The sequence below is a fragment of the Cynocephalus volans genome, chromosome X (genome assembly GCF_027409185.1).
Source record: "Cynocephalus volans isolate mCynVol1 chromosome X, mCynVol1.pri, whole genome shotgun sequence".
NCBI lineage: Eukaryota > Metazoa > Chordata > Mammalia > Dermoptera > Cynocephalidae > Cynocephalus > Cynocephalus volans.
This window is the reverse complement of record NC_084478.1, coordinates 46,303,903-46,326,065: the sequence shown is the minus strand read 5'-3', so window position 1 is coordinate 46,326,065 and position 22,163 is coordinate 46,303,903. Positions and strand designations below refer to the sequence as shown.

General features: G+C 37.4%; 2 protein-coding genes and 1 pseudogene across 2 annotated transcripts; 1 reads left to right on the top strand and 2 right to left on the bottom strand.

Annotated features, from left to right (window-relative positions):
* Positions 1–3,105: 3,105 nt before the first annotated feature.
* LOC134367960 (ferritin heavy chain-like) lies at positions 3,106–3,810 on the bottom strand. Its single transcript, XM_063084603.1, has one exon. It carries the CDS (start codon positions 3,808–3,810, stop codon positions 3,106–3,108), a length of 705 nt encoding a protein of 234 aa, XP_062940673.1.
* A 328-nt stretch (positions 3,811–4,138) lies between these two features.
* Positions 4,139–19,518, bottom strand: LOC134367959 (E3 ubiquitin-protein ligase RLIM-like). The gene is given in 3 exon segments (XM_063084602.1): positions 4,139–4,306; positions 12,481–13,311; positions 19,462–19,518. Coding segments are annotated over 3 exon segments (1,056 nt in total).
* On the top strand, positions 19,517–20,218 carry LOC134367958 (serine/arginine-rich splicing factor 2-like; annotated as a pseudogene).
* The last annotated feature ends 1,945 nt before the right edge of the window (positions 20,219–22,163 follow it).

Sequence of the window (22,163 nt, the reverse complement as noted above, 5' to 3'; positions counted from 1 at the left end):
AATGAAAAATTGAAATGGAAATTTAAAAATGTCTTGAGATAAATTCAAGCTCAGCCTCTTATTAGCTCTGGGAAGTTAGGAAATGAACGTATCTCTCTGATTTTACTGAGACCATCTAGAAAATGGATTTAACAGTAGCACCACCTCTTCTGTTGGGAGGCAGAAATGAGGCTACCTACGTAAATGTTTTAACCTGGTTCCTGATACATAGTGAGCTCTCAAGAAGTGCAAACTATTTCAGTTAGTGAATGCAAGTAGTGATTCTGTAAAATCCTCAACTAGTACATGTCTTTTTTCTGATATAAAGAGCTGCCATTTAGGCTGCTCTAATTATTATTATTACTTTTTTGTTACATTACATTTACCTATAGATTTCTTACAGATTTAAGTCCACAGTGGAAATAACTTTTTCCCTAGATTTAAAACGATGTTTTAAAACCAGTCCCTTAGATGTCTACTGTGTAAACCACACTACTAAAACATACCTTCAAGTGCATCTTCTGTCTCCAGGCGAAAACACTACAAAAAATGTAAACAAATGACTAACCTCTTTATTTGCTAAAATCTACTCTCTTAAACATGTTGAGTGATTGTTCAAACTTTCCCTCTCCCTCAGGTAACATGTCTCATTGTTAGGAAGAGGGATTTCCTTAACACATTATTTTCATAGCATAATTTCCCCAGATGATTGTCATTATGATGATGCTTTAGATTTGTTTAGAATGAAGACTAGCTGGACTACATCTGTCCTCATAGTTTATAAAAACTACTGCATTTACATTTGTGAGAATTTGTTGAGTGACTGTGTAGCATTACCTCTTCAATAAAGATAAAGCAGAGAGTGATAAAGGAAAACATTCTCCAGCTACACTCTTGATTTAATTGGTTATTAAAATGATTTCACCTTGAATTTGTATTTTAGTGTTAGAAAATTGGCAAAATGATAATTAACATTTGGCTAAATTGGGCCAAGTCCTTGTCTTATTTAACTTTGATTCCCTAGCATCAACTCATTTATTAAGAACAGATGATTGTTGAATTGAATTAAGCAGCCAAACAGCAGAAAAATGGAAGTTGTAGTTAATAAGATGGTCCAGACTGAAACACCGTTCTCATTGAAAAGTTTTCTTGTCATTTACTAGCATAATATAATCATTTATTAAAATGATTGAATGTTTTCCATACTGAGAAAATAACAGTTTTATATTATGTTGATGTCTGCCTGTGAATAAAATAGGCATGCTATCAAATTCATTGGAGGTGTCATGAGAATTGATACCTGAGACTAGCTGTGGGAACACATTTAAATTAAAAAATCTGCAAGAGTTCACAGCTAGATATTGCCTTCTGGCCACTATTGTTTGGGAATAATGCAATTTCAATATACAGAACCACATCATATATTTTAGGACTGCAGAGAAGCTTGACAGGTCCTCCATTGAAACTAAAGAGGAATGCACTGCAAGTTGGTGCTCAGACAAATTTGAATAATGATATAGAAAATGTTGATGATCTCAATTGGAGGAAAGAGTTGGAAGTGTAAGATAGTGCCCATTCAGCACATTACTCATCACGTATATATTTAACGATCCTGGGCTTTATTAATAAAATGCTGTGTAACATATATGTCTTATTTTTTTCCCAAAGTCGAATCCCTGAATTTTGAGAAATTTTAGCATGTTTTAGTGAGAGAAAGAGAAGCCGTCTCATTTGCAAAAATATGCAGTCACTGACTGCTTTTTATCAAAGGGTTTATTACTGACCAAAATTCAGCAATCTAGTCTGGAAAATCAAAAGGAAGAACTCTGCTTCTGATGAGATGATATATAACATTGCCATGGATCCACTTTTTTCACTGAACACCTATTACTGTTTTGTGGCACTGGCTGATACTGAACATAGTCTAATAAAGGCTTGTCTAAAGAATTAAAAACCTATAAATTATGAAGGAAACACGCTTCCAGATGAGAAGGTGTGGCTGTGGTAACAACTTTCATTTCTTTGTATTTTCATCCAGGCAATTGTTTTTATTTTCTCCTTTTCACCCTTTCATTCTTTTTCCTTTCAGCAGACTCTATACCAGGAAAAAAAAAAAAAATGTAATTTATTACCCTAGAGGAGATATTTATTCCCCTAGTTATAATTGCAATAGAGTCTGATAAAGGTGTAGTGATAATAAGACATATTAGCTGTGGTTCTCTTTGTAGCAAATAACAAAAATCAAACCAAAGTTGGATACCTGAATCCCAAGGGGAGAAATAAACCCAGGCTCAGAAAAGATCTAGAATGCAACTATATCATTTACAATAATGCAATAACTAAACTGCTTTGAACAAAGGATGTATTGATAAGGAAAAATTCAGAATCTAGTCTGGAGATTCAAAATGAACTCTGCTGCTGGTAGAATGAATGCATATGTAAATAAACATGAACTGTATATACAAAAAAAATTAAATACATATATATTTTAAACTACTTTGTTCTAAGGAATATACAAAAGCCTAGCACTGGTGACCCCAGGAATTCATGCTGGTGTCTATGTTATTACTGTGGCACAGGCTGAGCATGCCAGCTTCCAGGGCCCCCTTCTTGCTACCTAGAATCAACAGACATTAATATTTACATATTTGAAAAAAGTTTTCAGGTAAAGCTGAGGACCCCTTTATTTTAATACCTGACCAATCCCATACCCTTCATTTATCCCCCAGAGGTACCATGTTTTATACTTTTACCACCCACCACACATCTGTCACAATGTATATAAGAGAAGGACTAATGTTGTGTTCACCAGAGGTCCACGGAACACCTTTCCCCTCCATCCGTGGAGATCTTAGCTGCATGTGGACGGGGCGGGGGTGGGTGGAGAGACACCCCTGGATACCCGTTTTAAACCTGCATGGGGATTTGCCCTTATCCTTAAAAGGTGAGAGTTTTGCACACGCGAATCAGCTGGACACCCATATTTCTTTGAGAACCAAATAACTTTACTGGGCACAAGGGCAAAACAGGAAGGAAAAGCTTAAGTGAACGTCTGGAAAGGGCAACATGCACGCCCGGCCTGGTTACCTGGGGAAGGCACCCCGTGGCCGTGGGGACAGTCTCATCTCAGTCCTCCTTGTCACCGTCGCCACCCAGGGTGAGCTTGTCAAAGAGGTACTCTGCCATGCCGGCCTCCGGGGCCCCCATCTTGCACAGGATGGTGAGGTGGCCCCCCAGCTCCTTGACGACCTTGACCTGCTCGTGCAGGTAGTGGCTCTCCAGGAAGTCGCAGAGGTGAGCGTCGGCCTTGTCGGTGGCCAGGCGGTGCAGGTCCAGGAGGCTCTGGTTGACGCACTTCTCCAGGTGGAAGGCGGACTCCATGGCCCTGAGGCCGCTCTCCCAGTCGTCGCGGTCAGGCTTCTTGATGTCGCGCAGGCAGATGCGCTGGTTCTGCAGCCTCATGAGCTGCTCTGCTTGCTCGCGCTTCTCGTGCGACTGGCGTAGGAAGTAGCTGGCAAAGTGCATGAGGGCCACGTCGTCGCGGTCGAAGTAGAAGGCCATGGACAGGTAGACGTAGGAGGCGTAGAGCTCCAGGTTGATCTGGCTGTCGACGGCGGCCTCGCAGTCCGGGTGGTAGTTCTGGCGCACCTGTGAGAGCACGGCGGCCATGGCCGGCAGAGGCAGCGCTGGCAGAACGGCGAAGGGGCTGCTGGCGCGTGGAAGGCTGAGCGGGCGGTGGTGGCGGCGGCCTCGGGGTGCTCCTAACATGGACGTTAGGCAGCGGGTCTGTGACGGGACCGGAAGTGGATGGTGGCTACTGTCACGTGACATGGGGTGGGAGGAGCCATAACTGTTGGGAGTCAGGGGTCAGAGGGAATGAGTCCAGGAGGTCAGAGGGACCGGGGTCAGCAGGTCAGGAGGGTGAGGAGTGGAGATCAGACAGTCGTGGGGATGGGGGTCAGTGGGTCGGAGGGTGGAGGGCAGTGGGGAGGATGGGGTCAGCTGGTCAGGGGGTCAGGGATCCGCACTCCCAGTGTCGGCGTTGGGCAGCAGGTCTGCCACAGGACCGGAAATGGATGGTGGGGTCTGTTACAGAGAAAGGGCTGATCTGGTGCGGGGGTCAGGGGTCGGGGGTCATCCGGTCAGAAGGGCCAGCGGGTCATGGGGCCAGGCGAGCAAAGTGCAGTCGGCCACCGGGGCTGGGGACGGTAGTCAGCGGGTCAGGGGTACGGGCATAAGGTGAAAAGTCGAGGAAGTCAGAGGGGAGGGGTGTCATGAGTGCTGAGGTACATCCGCAACGTAGGCGACTCTGCACCGACCATCTGACCTACATAATATTTTTTAAAGTTTTTTATGAATGTAGGTGCAACTTTTTAAAATCACCTGGATTTCTTAAAGCAACTTTTTTGAATATTGTTTAAATGTGATTGTTTCATTAAATGTGCTGTTTGTGATGTAATTAGTTATATTTTTAATATCACAAAACTTTATTTGAATGGCAGCAATCCCCAGTGGCTTCAGTATCCATACTAATGACAGTTGTGATGACCTCTTCACTTAGTGTCTATACCTTATTAACTCCAGCGACCTATGCTTTTCTCCTCTACTCATGATCAAGTTCACACTTCTCCGACAGTAGAGCACCACCTCCAAAATTTCAAAGGTGAATCTTTCCACTTTTCCATCTTTCACTCTTTTGAACTTGTTCTTCACTGCTTTTCTCTCTCTCTAGTCTCTCAGTCTTTCGGCACAATTCTGTAAACACGTTCCTCCTGTCCTGCTTGGATCCCCAAATGGACAGTTTCAATGATCTCTTCACTAACATCCTAGATGTGCTCATCCTCTTCACCTAGATTGTGAATTTCCTCTTTTTGGGCAAGAAAAATTTCCTCTTTTTCTTTCTCTGGAAGAAAACAAAAGCTTTAGGTGACTTCTTAGAGAAAGCACTGTTAACCATGCAGATGTTTTCATCCTGTCCAACCTCGTTCTGACTTTTACTGCCACTCATCAAGCCTTTTATTTTTTAATCCGTTAATGATGTTCCTTGGCATGAGCCATATAAGCTATACAAAATTCATCTCTTCCTCAATTCTCAGCAAACCATTCTTTCACAATCATTCATTCGCTCAACTTTCCTACCACAGATTTAAAATTTCATTTCATTCATTTATTAATTTAACAAATATTCATTGATTACCTAATATGGCCCAGGAACTGGTATAAGATTTAGGGATATACCAGTAAAAAAGAGAGACAAAAATCTTTGTTCTCATAGGGTTTGTATTCTAGTGGAGAGGTAGACCAAAACCAAAACAAACTGCCATCTTTTCCCCTGTACTGTCTCAAGTAAATACATACAAGGTGTTACACATGTATATGGGAAAAAAAAGACAAAATATATTCTTGGAGTTCAAGGATCTCATAGTGAAAGACATAGACCAACCAACCTAGGTATTATAATTGAGGTATTTATAATTAATTTATTTGTGCATTAATCTAATGACCACTTATGTGCTCCAGTTTTGTGTCACTCACTGTATTTGATTCTGGAAATACTTAGAAGAATCAAACATAGTCTCTGTTCTTAAAATACAAGATAGAATGACAGAATATAATAAGTGCCCTAAGATGGTTTTAAAGTTATGGATAAAATGCCTACTTTTATTTAAATGTTTATTTTTTAAGGGGAGGGACACCTTGTTTCTCTTTTGTTTTGTTTTTTTTTATCTTTCACATGTTATTTTATAGTCAGTTTTTATGAAGAAAATAAAGGATCAAATATCAAACTGTCGCTGTGTAAACTTATCTAGGAAGTTTTAGAGGCATTTAATTGTTGATTCTGTTAAGAAACTGAATAGTAACAATGTTTCTTTGATTATTTTTTATGTAAGAATCATACAGTAGAGATGGAGAAGTGGCACTTGATCAATTTCTCAGTGAGATAAAATTTTATTCTGTATAACACAAGTGCTTAGTCTTAATGTAGACTTTAAAAAATTTCTTTGGGAGATTCCATTGTTGCCTTCACTGTAAGAATCTACTTAACTAGAAGATGTCTTGTTTTGTAGAACGTTTTTATTATATTCCCAAGATTATTTAATAATTAATTGGTCCCTTTGATTTTACTCTTCAGCTATTTAAAATAATCATACAATTGTATAGTTTTATGTGTACTGAGGGATGGTTATGTTGTCTCTCAGGTTTCTCATTACTCATCACTAACTTCTAAGGAAGTAGTTAAGTATAAAATATATGGTATAACTAAGGGAAACCTAAGACTTAAAAAAATGAACTCTTCTAAGGGAAATCAATAAAGAAGCGTGGGCTGAAATGTCAGATTTCCATAAAGGAAATATACATGTGTATAAACAAAAGCATGCCATCCTGTTTTGCTTTAACAAAGAAGATGAAACTAAATATAGACAGAGTAAGAAATCTTCAGAGCAGATCATATTAAAAAAAAAAAACAAACATGAATATAGGTGAATAAGATAAAGGCTTTGAAATATTTATGGTCGGTGTTTGTATTAGTAAGGGTTCTCCAGAGAAATGGAACTATATAGTATGTGTGTGTGTGTATACACATATACACACAGACGAAAGAGATAAGCCACCAACTCCCATTACTTATGGTCTAACTTCCTCATGAATGTATCATTGAGCCTACTGCATGTATTACTTTTTAAAGAAGGGATTATATGGAACATTGAATAACACTTAGCTGCAAAAAACCCTGCAAATATGAGGAGTTTATAGAACATGTTTTTATGTTAGTACCTGTAAAAATACCAGGTTTATGATAGGTGTTCATTAGAAATGTATTGCATCAATGAATAACAACTAATCACTGAGTCACAACTTATTGTTCGTATACATATAGAGAAAGAGACAGAGAAAGAGAGAAAGGACAGAGAGAGAGAAATGAGAGAGAAAGAAATGTATTAAGGAATTGGCTCACATTATGTAGGCTGACAAGTCTGAAGATCTGCAGTTAGCAAGCTGGAAACCCAGGAGAGCTGATGGTGTAGTTCTAGTCCAAAGGCTAACAAGCTTGAGACTCAAAAAGAGCTGATATTTCAGTTTGAGTCTGAAGGCACGAAAAAATTGACGTCGCAGCTTGAAGGCAGTTAGGAAGGAGAAGTTCTCTCTTATCAGGGGAGGGTCAGCCTTTTTGCTCTATTTAAGACTTTAGGTAATTGGATGAAGACTGCCCACATTAGGGAGGACAATGTTCTTCGCTCGGTCTACCAATTCAAACATTCATTTCATCCAAAATCACCCTCACACACACACACCCACTATAATGTTTGACCAAATATCTAAGCGCCCTGTGGCCCAATAAAATTAACCACTGCGATATTATTCATAATAAGTGCAGAGTGAACAAATAAAAATTCTAGTGATATAATTTGTAAAACTCCTTGTTTTGACATTCAATTCCCTTCATCGTTTAAAAAAGTTAGAGAACTAATAGTTACACAACTGATAATAGACATTAAGTTCTGACTCAGAGTCAGCGATTAGCTCTCATTCATTCATTCAATACATTTCTATCGAGCACTTGTCATATGCCTGGTATCTTTATAGGCACTAACATGAAAACTTGTTCTATGAACTCCTCGCATAAGTAGTGGGAGTTGGTGGCTTATCTCTTTGTCCATGTGGGTGTGTATGTGTGTGTGTATTTGTGTGTTCATAATTATACAAATGTATGCATATGTGCATATTAATAAACAAAATCATCTTTTAATGATAGTATTGAGAAGTGATGTATCAATCCAGAATCATTATTATCTGTCTCTGGGCTGTTCACTCTGCATTATCTCATTAACACAGAAACTCTCTGAGTTAATTTTTATTATCACTCATATTTTACAAGTAAAGAAATTTTGAATTAGAAAGTATGTAACACCTTTTCTTTATTATTGTAAGAACACAACATGAGATCTAAGCTTTCAACAAATTCTTAAGTGTACAATACTTTATTGTTGACTATGGGTACAGTGCTCTTCAGCAGATCACTACAGCTTACTTACCTTGCTTAATGGAAACTTTATTTCTGTGGATTAGTAACTCTCCATTGCCCCCTCCCCCTAGCCCCTGGCAACCAAAATTTCACTTTTTGATTCTATACACTTGACTGTTTTAGATATCTCATAAGTGGAACCATGAAGTATTTGTCTTTCTGTGACTGGCTTATTTCATTTAGCATAATGTGCTCAAGGTTCATCTATGTTGTCACATATTGCCGGATTCCCTTCTTTTTTAAGGCTGAATACTATTCCATGGCATGTGTATATCACATTTTTTATTTCTATTAATCTGTTGATGGAAATTTACATTGAGTTCACATCTTTCAAGCACATAACTTGTAAATAGCAGAGAGTAACACTCTTAGCTGGACTCTTCCCTAGGTAGTTTTCAAAGTTTGGCAGGACCATGAGCTCCTTTAGGACAAAGATTGTGTCTAATTTGTTCAATGATAAATTCTACATAGTAGGTGCTCAAAAATATGAATTAAATAGTTTAGTGACCTATTACAAGTTTTAGTCTCATAATTTCTCTAAATTAAAACCATGAGTGGGGTTGGATGTTGAGTATGCATGAGTATTTGAACAGTGTTTCTTTTGGAAGAAAAAAAAATCAATGACACACAATGGTGACAAACTGTTATTATAATTATACTTAATTATGCACAAATATAAAACTAGTTATAAAAATCTGTATGCTTAATGGTATGTTTTTATACCTATAAAACTAACAATTTTACAGATATTACAAATAAAACAGTAACACTAATAAAATTAAGAAATTCCAATTATGCTTCAGATTATGCTTTTTGTCTTAAACACAATCACTTCTCACTGAAATTAGATCTAGTTGTAGTGTGCAAGTTTTATTTTGAGCATGCCATGCCTATGTATCCCTATACACATGGCACATCTCAATTCTTGACCACCCTTGTTCGCTGAAATGATTGCCACACTTTAGTTTATACAATGATTCATAATGTAACTTTCCATTCAGGTAGTAAAAGCCATCCTTTAAATATTGGCCATTCACATTCTTTTTTTATTAACTTGAAAAGTAAAAAGTGAAAAGTGGTACTTTATTCTGATGCAGTTTGTTGTTTTCATGAATTATCATTTAAAGAGTCTCAATAACTGAAAGTGCTGAAATTTTCTTTTATTAAGTTATTTTTCATTTCCAAATCACAACTGTAGAAGGAAATTTTAGTTTTCCTTTTAGTTTTTGCATCTGGTAAAATAAGTCAACATGACTATAAGAGTGGACAGGGAACAGTTGTCATTTTTACACTAGGACATGCCATCTAGCAGCAGTCACACTCAACAAGATTCACAAACACGCTTGCAAATGTGGACACTGAATTTGTGTGGCTTTATTAAGCTATAAAGAGATCAAGATAATCCTGAAAATGCTTGTAGTAATTTTTTATTTAGATGCAAACACAAGAACAGGTCTATGGATATACTCAAATACAGAGAGCTCTAAATTAGAATTGCATGAATACACCAGGTATTCAATAACTATTTCTTGAAAATCTAGTGCATGTCAGGCTTTGTGCTAAATGCTGAATGATTGCAGTAGACATTGACTTTAATATCATGGTCTCATGGGCCCAAGAGTTTGTTTCAGTTTACTTTGTTCACCAATAAAATGTGATATATGCATATCATGTGTGTGTGTGTATATATATATATTACCAATATAAAATTAATTGCTATTAAGTTGATAATATAATATATACTAATATACTTTGAAATATTTGTGTGTATTCAATACTATTTTTTGATGCCTGTACTTCTATTGTTACAGATACAGAAATTGCTACAGAAGTTCTTATACCTTTTCCTACATAGCAGTATGATTTAGGGTAAGTTGATTTGATGGAATTATGTTAATTATCCTAAAGACAGAATTTCTTGGTTGAAGCTATATAATTTTGTTTCACGAAAATCAAGTGTAACTTTTTTGAAACATGCTAGGGAAAAAGCATGAGTCGTATAAAATATTCATTATGTATCCACACTTTACCACAATATAATCCAGCATGTTAACAGTGTAAGCTTATATTCACTGTTATCCTTATTCTTCAAAACTTGACACGAGTAATGCTCTTTCATTTTTTAATTTTCTAAACTTTTCTTCCACACTCTCAATGCTTTATTTGCTGATTTCTTCTTTCATAAAAATATAGTAATGACCTCAACCAGCCAATGTTAAAACTCAGTGAAAAACACAATTTACAAAAGTAAAAGTTCTGTAAAATATTTCCTATGTGTTATTCACATTTACTACCTTCCTTCTGAGCTTTTCATTCTTCAAATCCTGCTCACATATGAAAAATTTTAAAAAAGCAATGTCCTTTTGATTTATTTACTTAAAGTCTTTTGCCATTTTCCAGATATATCTCTGAATGTTGGAGGTTGGTTAAACCTACTCAGGGGGTTTCAAATTTCTAGGAAATATCTGACTTTTAGTAGCTTTCTGCCAAAATGATTTTAAACCTCATTTATTTTAATTTTAATTAATGGGCTGGGAGATACACGCGTGTGCGCGTGCACACACACACACACACACACACATTTATGTATTTTTTGTGTGTGTTTGTATGGCTGACCGGAACAGGGATAGAACTCTGGACCATTCTGTCACCAACCGAGCTAGCCAGCCAGTGGGTATATACTTTAGGTGTAAAGATTATTAACATTTCACTTTTGCTTATGCACACTGTGCTCCTAAGTTATGATTTCTTACGTGACAAACAACCCATAATGTCAGGGTCATTAATAATCTGCCAACGCTTCGGCCCTATGACTCCATTCTCTATTAGTAATGTTATCCTTTGATTTTCTCTTGCCAGAAGAGTGCTGATTCTTTGAAATGATTAGCAGTAATATGAATTTAAACAGCATGTAATTGTATGTGCCAGAAGAGGGATTGAGTGCAAAGACAAAACCTAGCATTTCTTCATAGAACATGGATTGAAGACTTGTTGTAGAGCAACTGGTGGTTTGGGGAAGGAAGGTGAGGCCAAAGTCAGCTGATTTGAAAAGGAAGAGGCTGTTGAAACTGGAAATTGAAGAGAAGGGAACTACTGAAAGGAATTATTGAAGGTCAAAACTCTTCACTTTGACTGCCCGTGTGTATGACAAAGTCCCTGGCCTGGAACAGAAGGGGAGATCTGTGCTGAGAGCAGCTTCTGGAGACAAAGGATGTTATTTTTTGTACATGCAGCTATTGAAACATTGCCTAGCATTCCTCAGATCTTAAATAACCATCAAGGACTAAAAATTGCAATCATAACTGGAAATGTCTGTTCCATATTCAAGATAATCTATCTAAAATTGCTTCCCTATTTCTCCAGGTCTCTATCAAATATCAGTGCTTTTAGTTACCCCTGAATCATCATTTTGGCTCTGAATCAAATGTATTTCTCAATTATGCTGTAGAGAAAAATTCAATTTTCCCTATGCAGGCTACCCCCATTAATTTTATCTCCCCCGCATTAATAATCTCTAATATTAAAAAAAAAAATAGCTTATAAGTGAATCAAGGTGTACAATTCTCCAAATCATGAAAATTAATTCCTAAATTATTACTGATTGACACATATATTAATTAAATCAATGTAAATATTTCAGTTAATCAGTTTGTCTACAAAGATTGCAACTACAAGAGGAAAAACATATGAGGGTACTTCAAAAAGTTCATTAAAAGATTTGTATTATCTTTTTTCTGATTTATTTATTTTGTTTACACATATTTATGGAGTAAAGAATTGAATATGAGTATTTATGTACAGTATGTGTTGATCAATTCAATATTATTAGCATGTTAATCTTAAAAATAGTAATATTCTCTGTGTCCCTTGCCCAATTACTCCCTAGACAGCAGTTTTAGTTCTCTCTTATATTGACAGTCCGGAGAAAGCAGGCAGAGACAATGTCGCTCAGGCACACAGTTTCTTTCTTTCCAATTTATTGTTTCACCATTTCTGAGATCAATCCTAAACCAACTTACTAGCAACACATCAGAATTGAAGCCCATAGGAAGGGGGGAAGAGGAAGCGGATGGCAAGCAATTTCCTTTAAAACGGTGACCAAGAAAGTCACACATACTCGGATCATGTCCTCTTGGCTCCTGAGGGGTAAAGTTATTTTCTAGTCCCCCTTTTTACTCAGCGTACCTGCTAAGTTTCTATCGAAGTTCCGTGACCTGCCACTGTGTAGAATTGGTCTTTGTTGTCAGATAGGACACATTTTCTTTTGACTTTTTAATATTTGCTTTTTTTCTGAAACAAATTGGAGAAAGTACAATCATTCTTCAGGAACGGACAATTAAGGTTCATATTTAATATATGTATCACTTCAAAAGTGGACATAAGGCAAATAATAGTTATGTCTGTCAGTATAGTAGTTTTTATAGATGAGAGTTCACATCTTAGCTAGAATTTTCTCTGTAACTAGAGTCTATTACTTTACGGCAACAAATAGGATGGGTAGAGTTTTCAGGCAGCCAGCAATCAATGCAGTGGACATGATATACATGGGAACAAGGTAGTATGCGAAGCTTGTTGCCTTCTGTGTATTCTGTAATGCAAACACAACAGGTTGTTAATGAATCAATTTCACCAAAAGTTCTTACTGCCAAGTTCTCAATATGTGCTTTGTTGAGTCCTGTAGGTTGGTCATGATCATCTTCATTTAAGATGAAAAACTGAACAAGATTAAGAAAGGGCCAAGAGTCATCTTCATCAAAGGTCCTATGTTGCATTTCTTGCCTGGCCTCTGATGGTGGGTCTGACGATGAGCTTTCTTCATTACTGCTTTCAAACATCAATAAGCTAATTTCTGAATATTCACTACTGGAGCTGGAACTGGACATAGGATGAAAACTGGAACTAGACATATACCTGGAGCTTGACCTGGAAATTGATGAGGAACTTGATTGGGGTCTAGGATTTGAATCGGATCCAGAACTCCTACTGCCATTGGAACCATCTTTTCCATTCTGTGACTCTGTCCTTTCCATGTTCTGACTTGGGGGTGAGCAAGTAGACTCAAAATCATTATCACTGCCCGAAAGGTTATGTGACTCATCAAATCCTGTCATTATTTGCCTTAATGTGCTCTGAGTTGCAGCAGATGTTCTATCATTTAAACCAGGATTTGAAATTCCATGAACAGGAATTCTGATGGTTGTGACATAGTTTCTCACTCCTGTCTACTCGGAATGTGAAGATGTATTTCTGAGTCCTCCTTGTTCACTTTCTAAAGTGACAGTGTTGTTTGGTGTCTCAAATGTTAACTGAGGATTACTAGGTATGCTGTCTCTCGAAGAAAATTCTCTTCCATCAAGATCAAAGACTCTGGAATAGTCTTAGTAATTTTCTCTCATTTGTTGCCTGTATTTAAGAAAGAAAATTATGAGGCTTATTCCAGTTTAATGACAGTAACATACATTACATGAGACAAAAGGAATAGAAAAGATATTTGTTTACTAAATTGATTAATAAATAAAGATACAGAGCAATAATATTTGTGTGACTGATTAATGGTACAACAAGTAGAACTCTGCCTTGATGATAATTTTATTTTAATTGAATGGTTGGATGTTTGAACCAGTGCAATGTTAATCCTGTCAAAGATGTCGGCTTCAGAAAGAATGCAAGTGAAGCAGTACAAAGAAAAAGAACAGCACCTAATCAGATAAATCTGTCAAAGCAATCTAGGATATTTGGGGGTAGCAGAGGCAACAAGCCATGTTTTCCTCAAATTAGATGCTAGTGGCTCAAATATTGCATCACTTTCAGTTCTCTTGTTACAAACATGTAAATACATATACACATACAGATACAAAGGAAAACAGTAGAACTTACTAGTTCACTAAGCATATTTTACTAGAAATTCTTTAGAAAATTAACTATATTTTTAATGTTTTACATATGTAGCATGTGTTATTAACAATTTCAACTAACTGATTTATAAATTACATTTTTAAACATTTTTAAAAACTCAAACATAACTAATAAAATGTACCAATTTTAGAAATGCAATCCTAGTAATGTAAGTGTAAAATTTTTATCGTAAGACATTTAATCAGGAAAAACAACAACAACAACGACAACAAAAATATGATCTCATCTTGAAGAAGTACTCTGTCTTATCTGATGAAGTTGTTCAAGGTTCGAATGGGGATAATTTACTTTAGAAAAATATTAGAAAGATCTTAGGGCTTTTCCTGTTTTCTATTTTCTTCTCTCTCTCTGTGTATACATACATTCCCTGTCTTTGTCAATACTTCCTAATAGATGGAAGAAACTAAAGAAAACTAACAAAACAATGTATGGAATCACAAAAGACCAAGAATAGCCAAAGCAATCCTGAGCAAAATATAAAGCTGGAGGCATAACAGTACCTGACGTTAAAGTATAGTTAAAAGCTATAGTAACCAAAACAGCATGGTACTAGCATAAAAATAGGCACATGGACCAGTGGAACAGAATAGAGAATCCAGAAATCAACCCATACACCTACATTCATCTGAACTTTGACAAAGGCACCAAGTCTATGCACTGCAGAAGAGACTGCCTCTTCAGCAAATGGTGCTGGGAACAACAACTATTTTTAAAAACCCATCACAAAATATCACACAGATTTGAATTAAGTCAGACCTTACCACAGAAAGAAAATGTAGAGATCAGAAAAAGTCTATATAGGTTGTGCAAGAATAATACCCAAATTGCCCCTTACCATTTGAAGAGAAAAGGAAAATGGATCCTACACTATCTCATGTTAAATCTAAGGGCTGTTTACCATCAGATCCAGACCTCATCTGTTTTCAGTTTTAGATTTCTAAATAGCTCTGACAAAAATCTTTAAATGCCTATGAATTCTCATAACACTGCTCAAGCCACGTTTCATATTCCTAAATTTTCAAATCAGTGAAAACCAATACTTATTAATGCAACTCATTCCTTGGAAATTTTAGTTTTTCATGATAAGAATTAATGTTAACCAAAATAAAAGTAGATATGATCAATTAAATCTCCTAGGAGGAAAAGGTATTATTTTCCACTTAACTCAGTGAATTCATTGCAATTTGAAGAAATATTGTGGCCTAACATGAGTACTGAGTAAAGTATACAGTTTTGACTAGTTGACAAATCTCCATTTGTTATGCAGTAAATCAATGTAACCTAGATTGTAACCGATGGTGTTGCTGCAGCCATAGTGAAGTCTGAAAGGCCAGGTTTGTTCAAGTTACTTGGTCCTCTAATTAGAAGACGAAATATAGTTTTAATGGCCCAGTAGAAAGATTAATGGATAGAAAATTTAAATACCCCATAATCAATATTGAATGATGTTTTAGAATTCTGTATGGAACACAAAAGCTGCATAGCATTTTGAGGCAGAGCACTTATTCACTTGGATTCAGGAGAATTTTGATATTGTATTATATGCCAAGATCTATGCTAAGTATGATCTTAATGTACAAATAAAAAGTAAGAAATCTTGCCTTTGAAAAGCTCATAGAATAGCATATTTAAAAAGTGTGTATAAAAAGATTTTAACACAAATTATAATGGAATCAGGGCTATAGAAACATTTCAAGTTGCTATGGATGGGCAGATGATAAAAATAACTTCTTTTGCCTTCTAAAGCTGTAAATGGATTTTTATAGGAGACGGCGCTATTTGAAGGGTCCTTCAGTGACTGACAACCCTTTCACAGATAGAAGTGGAGGAAAGAGAAATGTAGAAAGATTCACTTTCTTTCCCTTTTAATAATTCATCATATATATTTGTGGGATACAGGGATGAATATCAATAACTGTATACAATGTGTGATGACCAAATCAGGATAATTAACATTCACGTCATTACAAAATGTAATCATTCCTTTTGTCCATTAACCAAATACTCACTAACACCCCACCCCCATCACCCTTTCCCAAGTCTAGTAACCACAGTTCTGTTCTCTCCTTCTGAAAGTTCAATGTATTACTGTGATGATTATATTTCTTTCTTTTCTCTTTTTTTCTTTTCTTTTTGTTTCTTTCTTTCTTTCTTTTACTTTCTGTCCTTTCTTCCTTCCTTCTTACATTCTTTCTTTCTTCCTCCCTTCCTTCTCTTTTTCTCTCTCCTTCCTTCCTTCCTTCCTTCTTTTAACATGTTTCTTCACTTCCTTCTCTCTCTCTCTCTCTCTGTGTCTCTCTCTCTCTCCTCCCCCACTTGTGAGTAGTGATAGGGATATGCAGTATTTATCTTTCTCTTCCTGGCTTGTTTCACCTGACATAATTTTCTCCAAGCTCATTCATACTGCCATGAATGGAAGAATTTTGGCTATTGAAATAGAACTGTGATAATCCTGGGAGTGCAGGTTTCTCTGACATGTCGAGTTCCATTTCTTTGTGTATATGCCCAGTAGTGGTATTGCCGCATCATATGGTAGTTTTATCAGTAGTTATCTGTCAAATATCCATACTGACTTCCATAATGACTGCATTAATTTACAATCCCACCAACAGTTTAGAAGTGTTCCTCTTTCTCCTCAACCTTCCCAGCATTTGTTATTCTCTGTTTATATCATCTATCTATCTATCTATCTATCTATCTATCTATCTAATATGTATATATAATAGTATGTCTAACTGTGGTTAAGTGATATATCAGTGTATTTTTGATTTTCATTTCTCTGATGATTAGTGATGTTGACTATTTTTTCATATGCCTGTTGCTCATCTCTGTGTGTTCCTTTGAAAAATATCTATGCATCTCCTTTCACCATTTTGTAATTGGAATATTAGTTTTCTTACTGTGAAGTTGTTTGAGTTCCTTGTATATTCTGGAAATTGGTACAACCATGGTGGGAAACAGAGTGGAGTTTCCTCAGAGAACTAAAAATACATCTACCTTATGACCCAGCTATCCCACTGCTGGGTATAACCAAAGGAAATGTAATTAGCATATCAGAAATACACCAGTACTACCATGTTCAGTTTAATGCTATTCAAAATAGCCAAGAGATGGAATCAACCTAAATGCTCGTCAACAGATGAATGGATAAAAAACTGTGGTGTGTGTATACACAAGGAAATACAATTCAGCTAGAAAAAGAAATGATATCCTGTAATTTGCAGCAACATGGATGGAGCTGGAAACCATTTTGTTAAGTGAAGTGAGTCAGTCACAGAAAGACAAATACCACCTAATCTCACTCATATGTGATTTATTAAAAACGTAGTTGTCATACAAGTGGAGAGTAGAATAATGGGTAGAGAGTCTGGGAGAGGAGTGGGGGTAGAGAGAGGAGAAATGGTGGACTAACGGGTACAAAACTATGCTATCTACCCTAAGTGAATCATTGTGCAGTGTATGCATGTATTGAAACAATAAATTGAACCAACCAAAAATAAATAGACATAAATTATTTTTTAAAAGGAGAATTTTCCCCCATAAGATCAGGAACAAGACATAGATGGCCGTTCTTACCACCTCTATTCAATATGGTCCTTGAAGTTCTAGTCAGTTTACTTAGAAAAGAAAATGAAATAAAAGGCATCCAAGCTGGAAAAGAAGAACCGAAACCATCTTTATTCGTGGATGAGAGGATCTTGAATATTGAAAATCCTAAGGAATCCACTGAAAAACAATTAGAACTAGTAAATGAGTTCATTAAGTTTGCAGGATACGAGTTCAATATAGTAACATCAATTGCATTGCTCTATTCTAGAAATATCAATTTTATTTCTGTATACTAGCAATGAGCCATTGTAAAACAAAATGTAGAAAAGAATTGCACATGCCATAGTATCAAAAAGAATAAAATTCGTAGGAATAAATTTAACCAAAGATGTGCAAACATACTACATAAACAGTATTACATTGCAAAAAGAACTTAAAATCCTAAATAAATGGGAAGACATCTCATGATTATGTATAAGAAGACTTAATATTGTTAGGATGGCAATATTCCTCAAATTTATCTACCTACTAAATTCAACACCTATCAAAATCCCAGCTGGTAGAAGGGATGTTACATACTGACCTGGGCCTCGACTTTATGCCGAAAGGTCCTTCTACTATGGTCTTTTTAAGCTTGAGTGGCTATGTAAGAAATCTGTCTACCCTGCAACTGCCAGGCTAAGCTAGACGGATAGGCTGTGGAGAGGGAGTGGGGAGGTGGGAACCAGCCAACGCTTAGTTGTTCCAGACTGAGCTATTAGAGTCATCCCAGCTAATTCACCATATATAATGGAGCACAAACAAGCCTTCCTGTCCCCTCTCTGAGTTCCTGAGCCTCAGAATTATGATAAAGTAATGAGGAGTTGCTAGTTTCAGCCACTAAGTTTTGATGTAGGTTTTGTTATGTAGCAAAGGATAACCGGAGCACATAGATATGCATTCGCAACGTGCAGAAGATTTTGTGGCTTACAAAGAGTACACAATGTTCATTGAAGGTGGGAATGTTTAATAAAGTACTATTTTCTACTTCTCTCAATCGTTGTCAAACTCATTTATTGGAGTGCAATGAATATGATGTCAACGATTTGATGAAATACAGTTATTACCTGTAAAATTATTTTTCTATATTATACTTTTATTGAAGTACAATTGAGAAGTAAAAGTTGTATATATTTATAGTGTACAGCTTGAGGTTTTGATATATTATGCATTGTGAACTAATCACCACAGTCCAGCTAATTAATGTATCCATCATCTCTCACAGTTATCATTTTCCTTTTTGTTGTGGTGGTGGTTATGGTAATACACTTTTTAGAAAATGACAGTCCTATCACAGGGACTTACTCCATAAGATAGTACATCATGCAAATTAACAAGAAAGCAGTGAATTCTAATAATCCGGGTTGTATTCGATTCTATCATTTGGATCCAAGATTAGGACACCTTTGGCTAACTGATTTTTCGAAGCAGCCTATAGCAGAGAAGGAGACCCAAACTGAGTTTCTGCCTACAGGTCACACCCTGTAGGTGGTTCTCAATCTTTCTTTGCCTGTTAGTATTATTGAGTCACCCTTAATTGCTCATGATTTGTCTGTTTTATGGTTTTCGATGGAAACAAGACAGATTCTTCTGGCCTACACGAATCAGCATTGCAAGGAATTTCAAATCACGTCATTATATCTATATGTATGTGTATACACTGTACCCATAATTAAAACTGCATGTTTGGATTTATGCCGGAAAAGTCATGAAATGTTATATGGTTGTGGACACTCATTACAATAAATGTATAGAGTTGTCTCTCTGTTCCTCAAGTGGACTCAGCTCTGGAGATGGGCGAGGCTGCGAGGAACACTCTCAGGTCTCTAAGCATCCACACAGGGAAGCCAACTGCCAAAGAGGCAAAGAGGCAGAGCCCGACCACAACGAACCGAGGAAAGCGTCGCAGCCGCCTGCTGTGCTCGCCGCTCGCATTAGTCCCTGGTGTTGACCTTCTCCTGCTCCGTGTGGAAGAGGGGAGGAGCCCAGGCCACGTTCTCAAAGGCCATGAGTTACAGTCACCCCCCTGTCAATGTGGAGAGCATGACCTCTCTCAAGGTGTGCCACGTGACCTACCGCACCTCAGCCAACACCCTGCGGCGAGTCTTTGAGAAGTTCAGGTGCATCGGCGGCTTGTACATTCCGCAGGCCACTTCACTAATGAGCCTCGTGGCTTCGCCTTTGTCTGCTTTCTCTACAAGCACCACGCCCAGGACGCCATGGATGCCCTAGACGGGATCATGTGGGATGGCGCGAGCTGCGAGTGCAGATGGCCCACTGTAGTCACTCCGCATATGGCCACCACAGGTGCCGTCGGGGAACGCCACCCGCAGGTACGAGGGAGACAACTATGAACGTCAGAGCCGCAGACCAAGGCCTCGTCGTCCCAACCGTTCCAGTAGGAGGGGCCAATCCAGATCCCGATGCCGACATGGATCCCGACCCAGGAGTAGATCTCACGTCAGCTGCTTGAGGTCTAGGTCTCGCTCCCGCTCTCCTTCTCGCTCTCACCGCAGATCTTCATCAACCCCTAGATCCGGGTCCACCCAAAGATCCATATCCAAGTCCTCCTCGGTGTCCAGATCTCGCTCGTGGACGGGGTCAAGCTCTGGGTCCAGAAGTCTTCCACCTGGGTGCAAGAGGGGTTCCGAGTCCGGATCACGATCCAAGGGTACCTCCAAGTCTCCTGAAGAGGAAAGAGTTGGTTAGTGATTCACCAGCAAGCAACCTGAGGACTGGGCTGCGGGGGGGAGGGGCGGGACGGGAAGGTAGAGTCATTTGATCAAACAGTCCTTGAAACAAGCCACTATGACTTGAAAAGGTGATTTTGTAACGTGTTGTCTAACTTTTTACCTGTTCTAAGCCTTGCCTCAGGTGGTAAACTTCAGTTTTATACGGTATTTTGCAGTTGTTATTTGAATAACAGTTGAAAATCTTGTTAGGGAGGTGAAAGACTTCAATTTTCATTATTGGTTTGAGTATCTGAAGTGACGTTTCATTTTCTTCAGAGTGCTCACTTTTGTGTGTTTGTTTGAAAGTAAACTATTAACCGCATTTGTGGCCTGCTTATTTAAGAAAATGTGTGCAGCCATTTCCTATTGAGTAGTGCAAAACTGTCTAGTGATTAACTCATTATGGCCTTCATTCTTTAAAAGTAAAAACCTATAAAAATTGGTGTAAATTCATTTACATGTGCCGTTTATCTTCAAGCATAAATGATAACCTGAACCTGCAATTGTACAAAGACATTTTAGGTGAAAATAATTGATTTTTAAAGGATTATTTATCCAACAAAATTCCAACCTCGTAATAAGTTTTTGTGCACCAGACACAGTTGTATATCCGTTGAGTAAGACTAGTTGGCTGTTAAGGTGATGATTTGTAGTGAAGAGTGCTTGGCGAATTTATGTTTTCTCCTGGTCGTTCCTATATAAGGACGACATGCTGTACAGAAACAGATGGCTGTCCAGTTTACTAAAACGTCTGACAGCTGCACTTCTCTTCACCGAGATCCTGCATATGTCTTGCAAAGCATACAGTGAACACATCTAGCGGATGATAAATATGCCCTTATTTTTCCTTCTCACCCCCAAAATGGTAAATCTCATCATCCTCATTTATGAACTTAAATATGAAAAATGTTAAGAAACCAAATGATTTGTAACTTAATATATACTGATAACATGCCTTGAGTTTTTTATTTTTTCTCTTATGCTTATTCTGTACTATAACCACTTTCTGAAGTGTTAAACATTTTTCATATTTCCTGCTGTGTTAAAAAAATAAAAATTAAAAGTTCAATTTGATTATAGTCTCATTCATAACATTGTGAAACAAAAAACATCGAGATCATCCATCTCAAATGTTTCATTGTAAAAAATAAATTCTCAAGACAACACAGCACCAACCTTCAGTGACCTAAGGTGTAAATATTTTAATTTGGCAAGCTACAAAGGTTCTACTTGGTAAATTTGCAGCTGCCTGACAGCTTTGGTCCCCACAGTTGTCATGACCTTCTCCTAGCTCAGCTCTGAAGCTTCTTGAGTTGCCTTCTACAACTCAATACAACATTTCAAAGTCGTACCTTTGAATTAATGTTCTGGAAGATGGTGGATCCTAGCTTGACTTTGCAGGTTGGGCCAGCTCTGATTCCCTTATTTCTCTTGTTGCTCAGCATCAGCTGGCACCAACTCTTAGCCCCACTCAACCTTTCTGCTGTACTTTATGGTTGTCGATTCAGCACCTTGGCTCAGGCATTATTTTCAATCCCCACCGCCCAACTCCCTTTTTCTGAGCAATTGACCTAAATCAGACTTTAACAAACGCGTTCAACCTTCTCATATTAGAGTTTATGAAACTGAAATCTGTAGAGATTGAGTGATTGGACAATTACTGGTAGACTTCAGCTTGGGTCTTACAGTTCTCAACTCAGCCATATTTCCTAAATATTGAAGTACCTCATACATTGCCTTTTCATATATTGAATTGAAATGATGTTAGGAACATCATTTGTGATGCTTGGGAACAAATGTCAGAAGAAGACGTTTAAATAGATAATAGCAGTAATGTTATAAGGCCTCAAGGTTTGAAATGAAGTACATTCTCATTGTGAAGAACTTTCAAAACTTAAGTGAAATAAATGTATTACTAGTCG

Excerpts from the sequence above, each read along its gene's own strand:
- LOC134367960 (XM_063084603.1), bottom strand. The coding sequence starts at position 3,810 with ATGTCACGTGACAGTAGCCACCATCCACTTCCGGTCCCGTCACAGACC.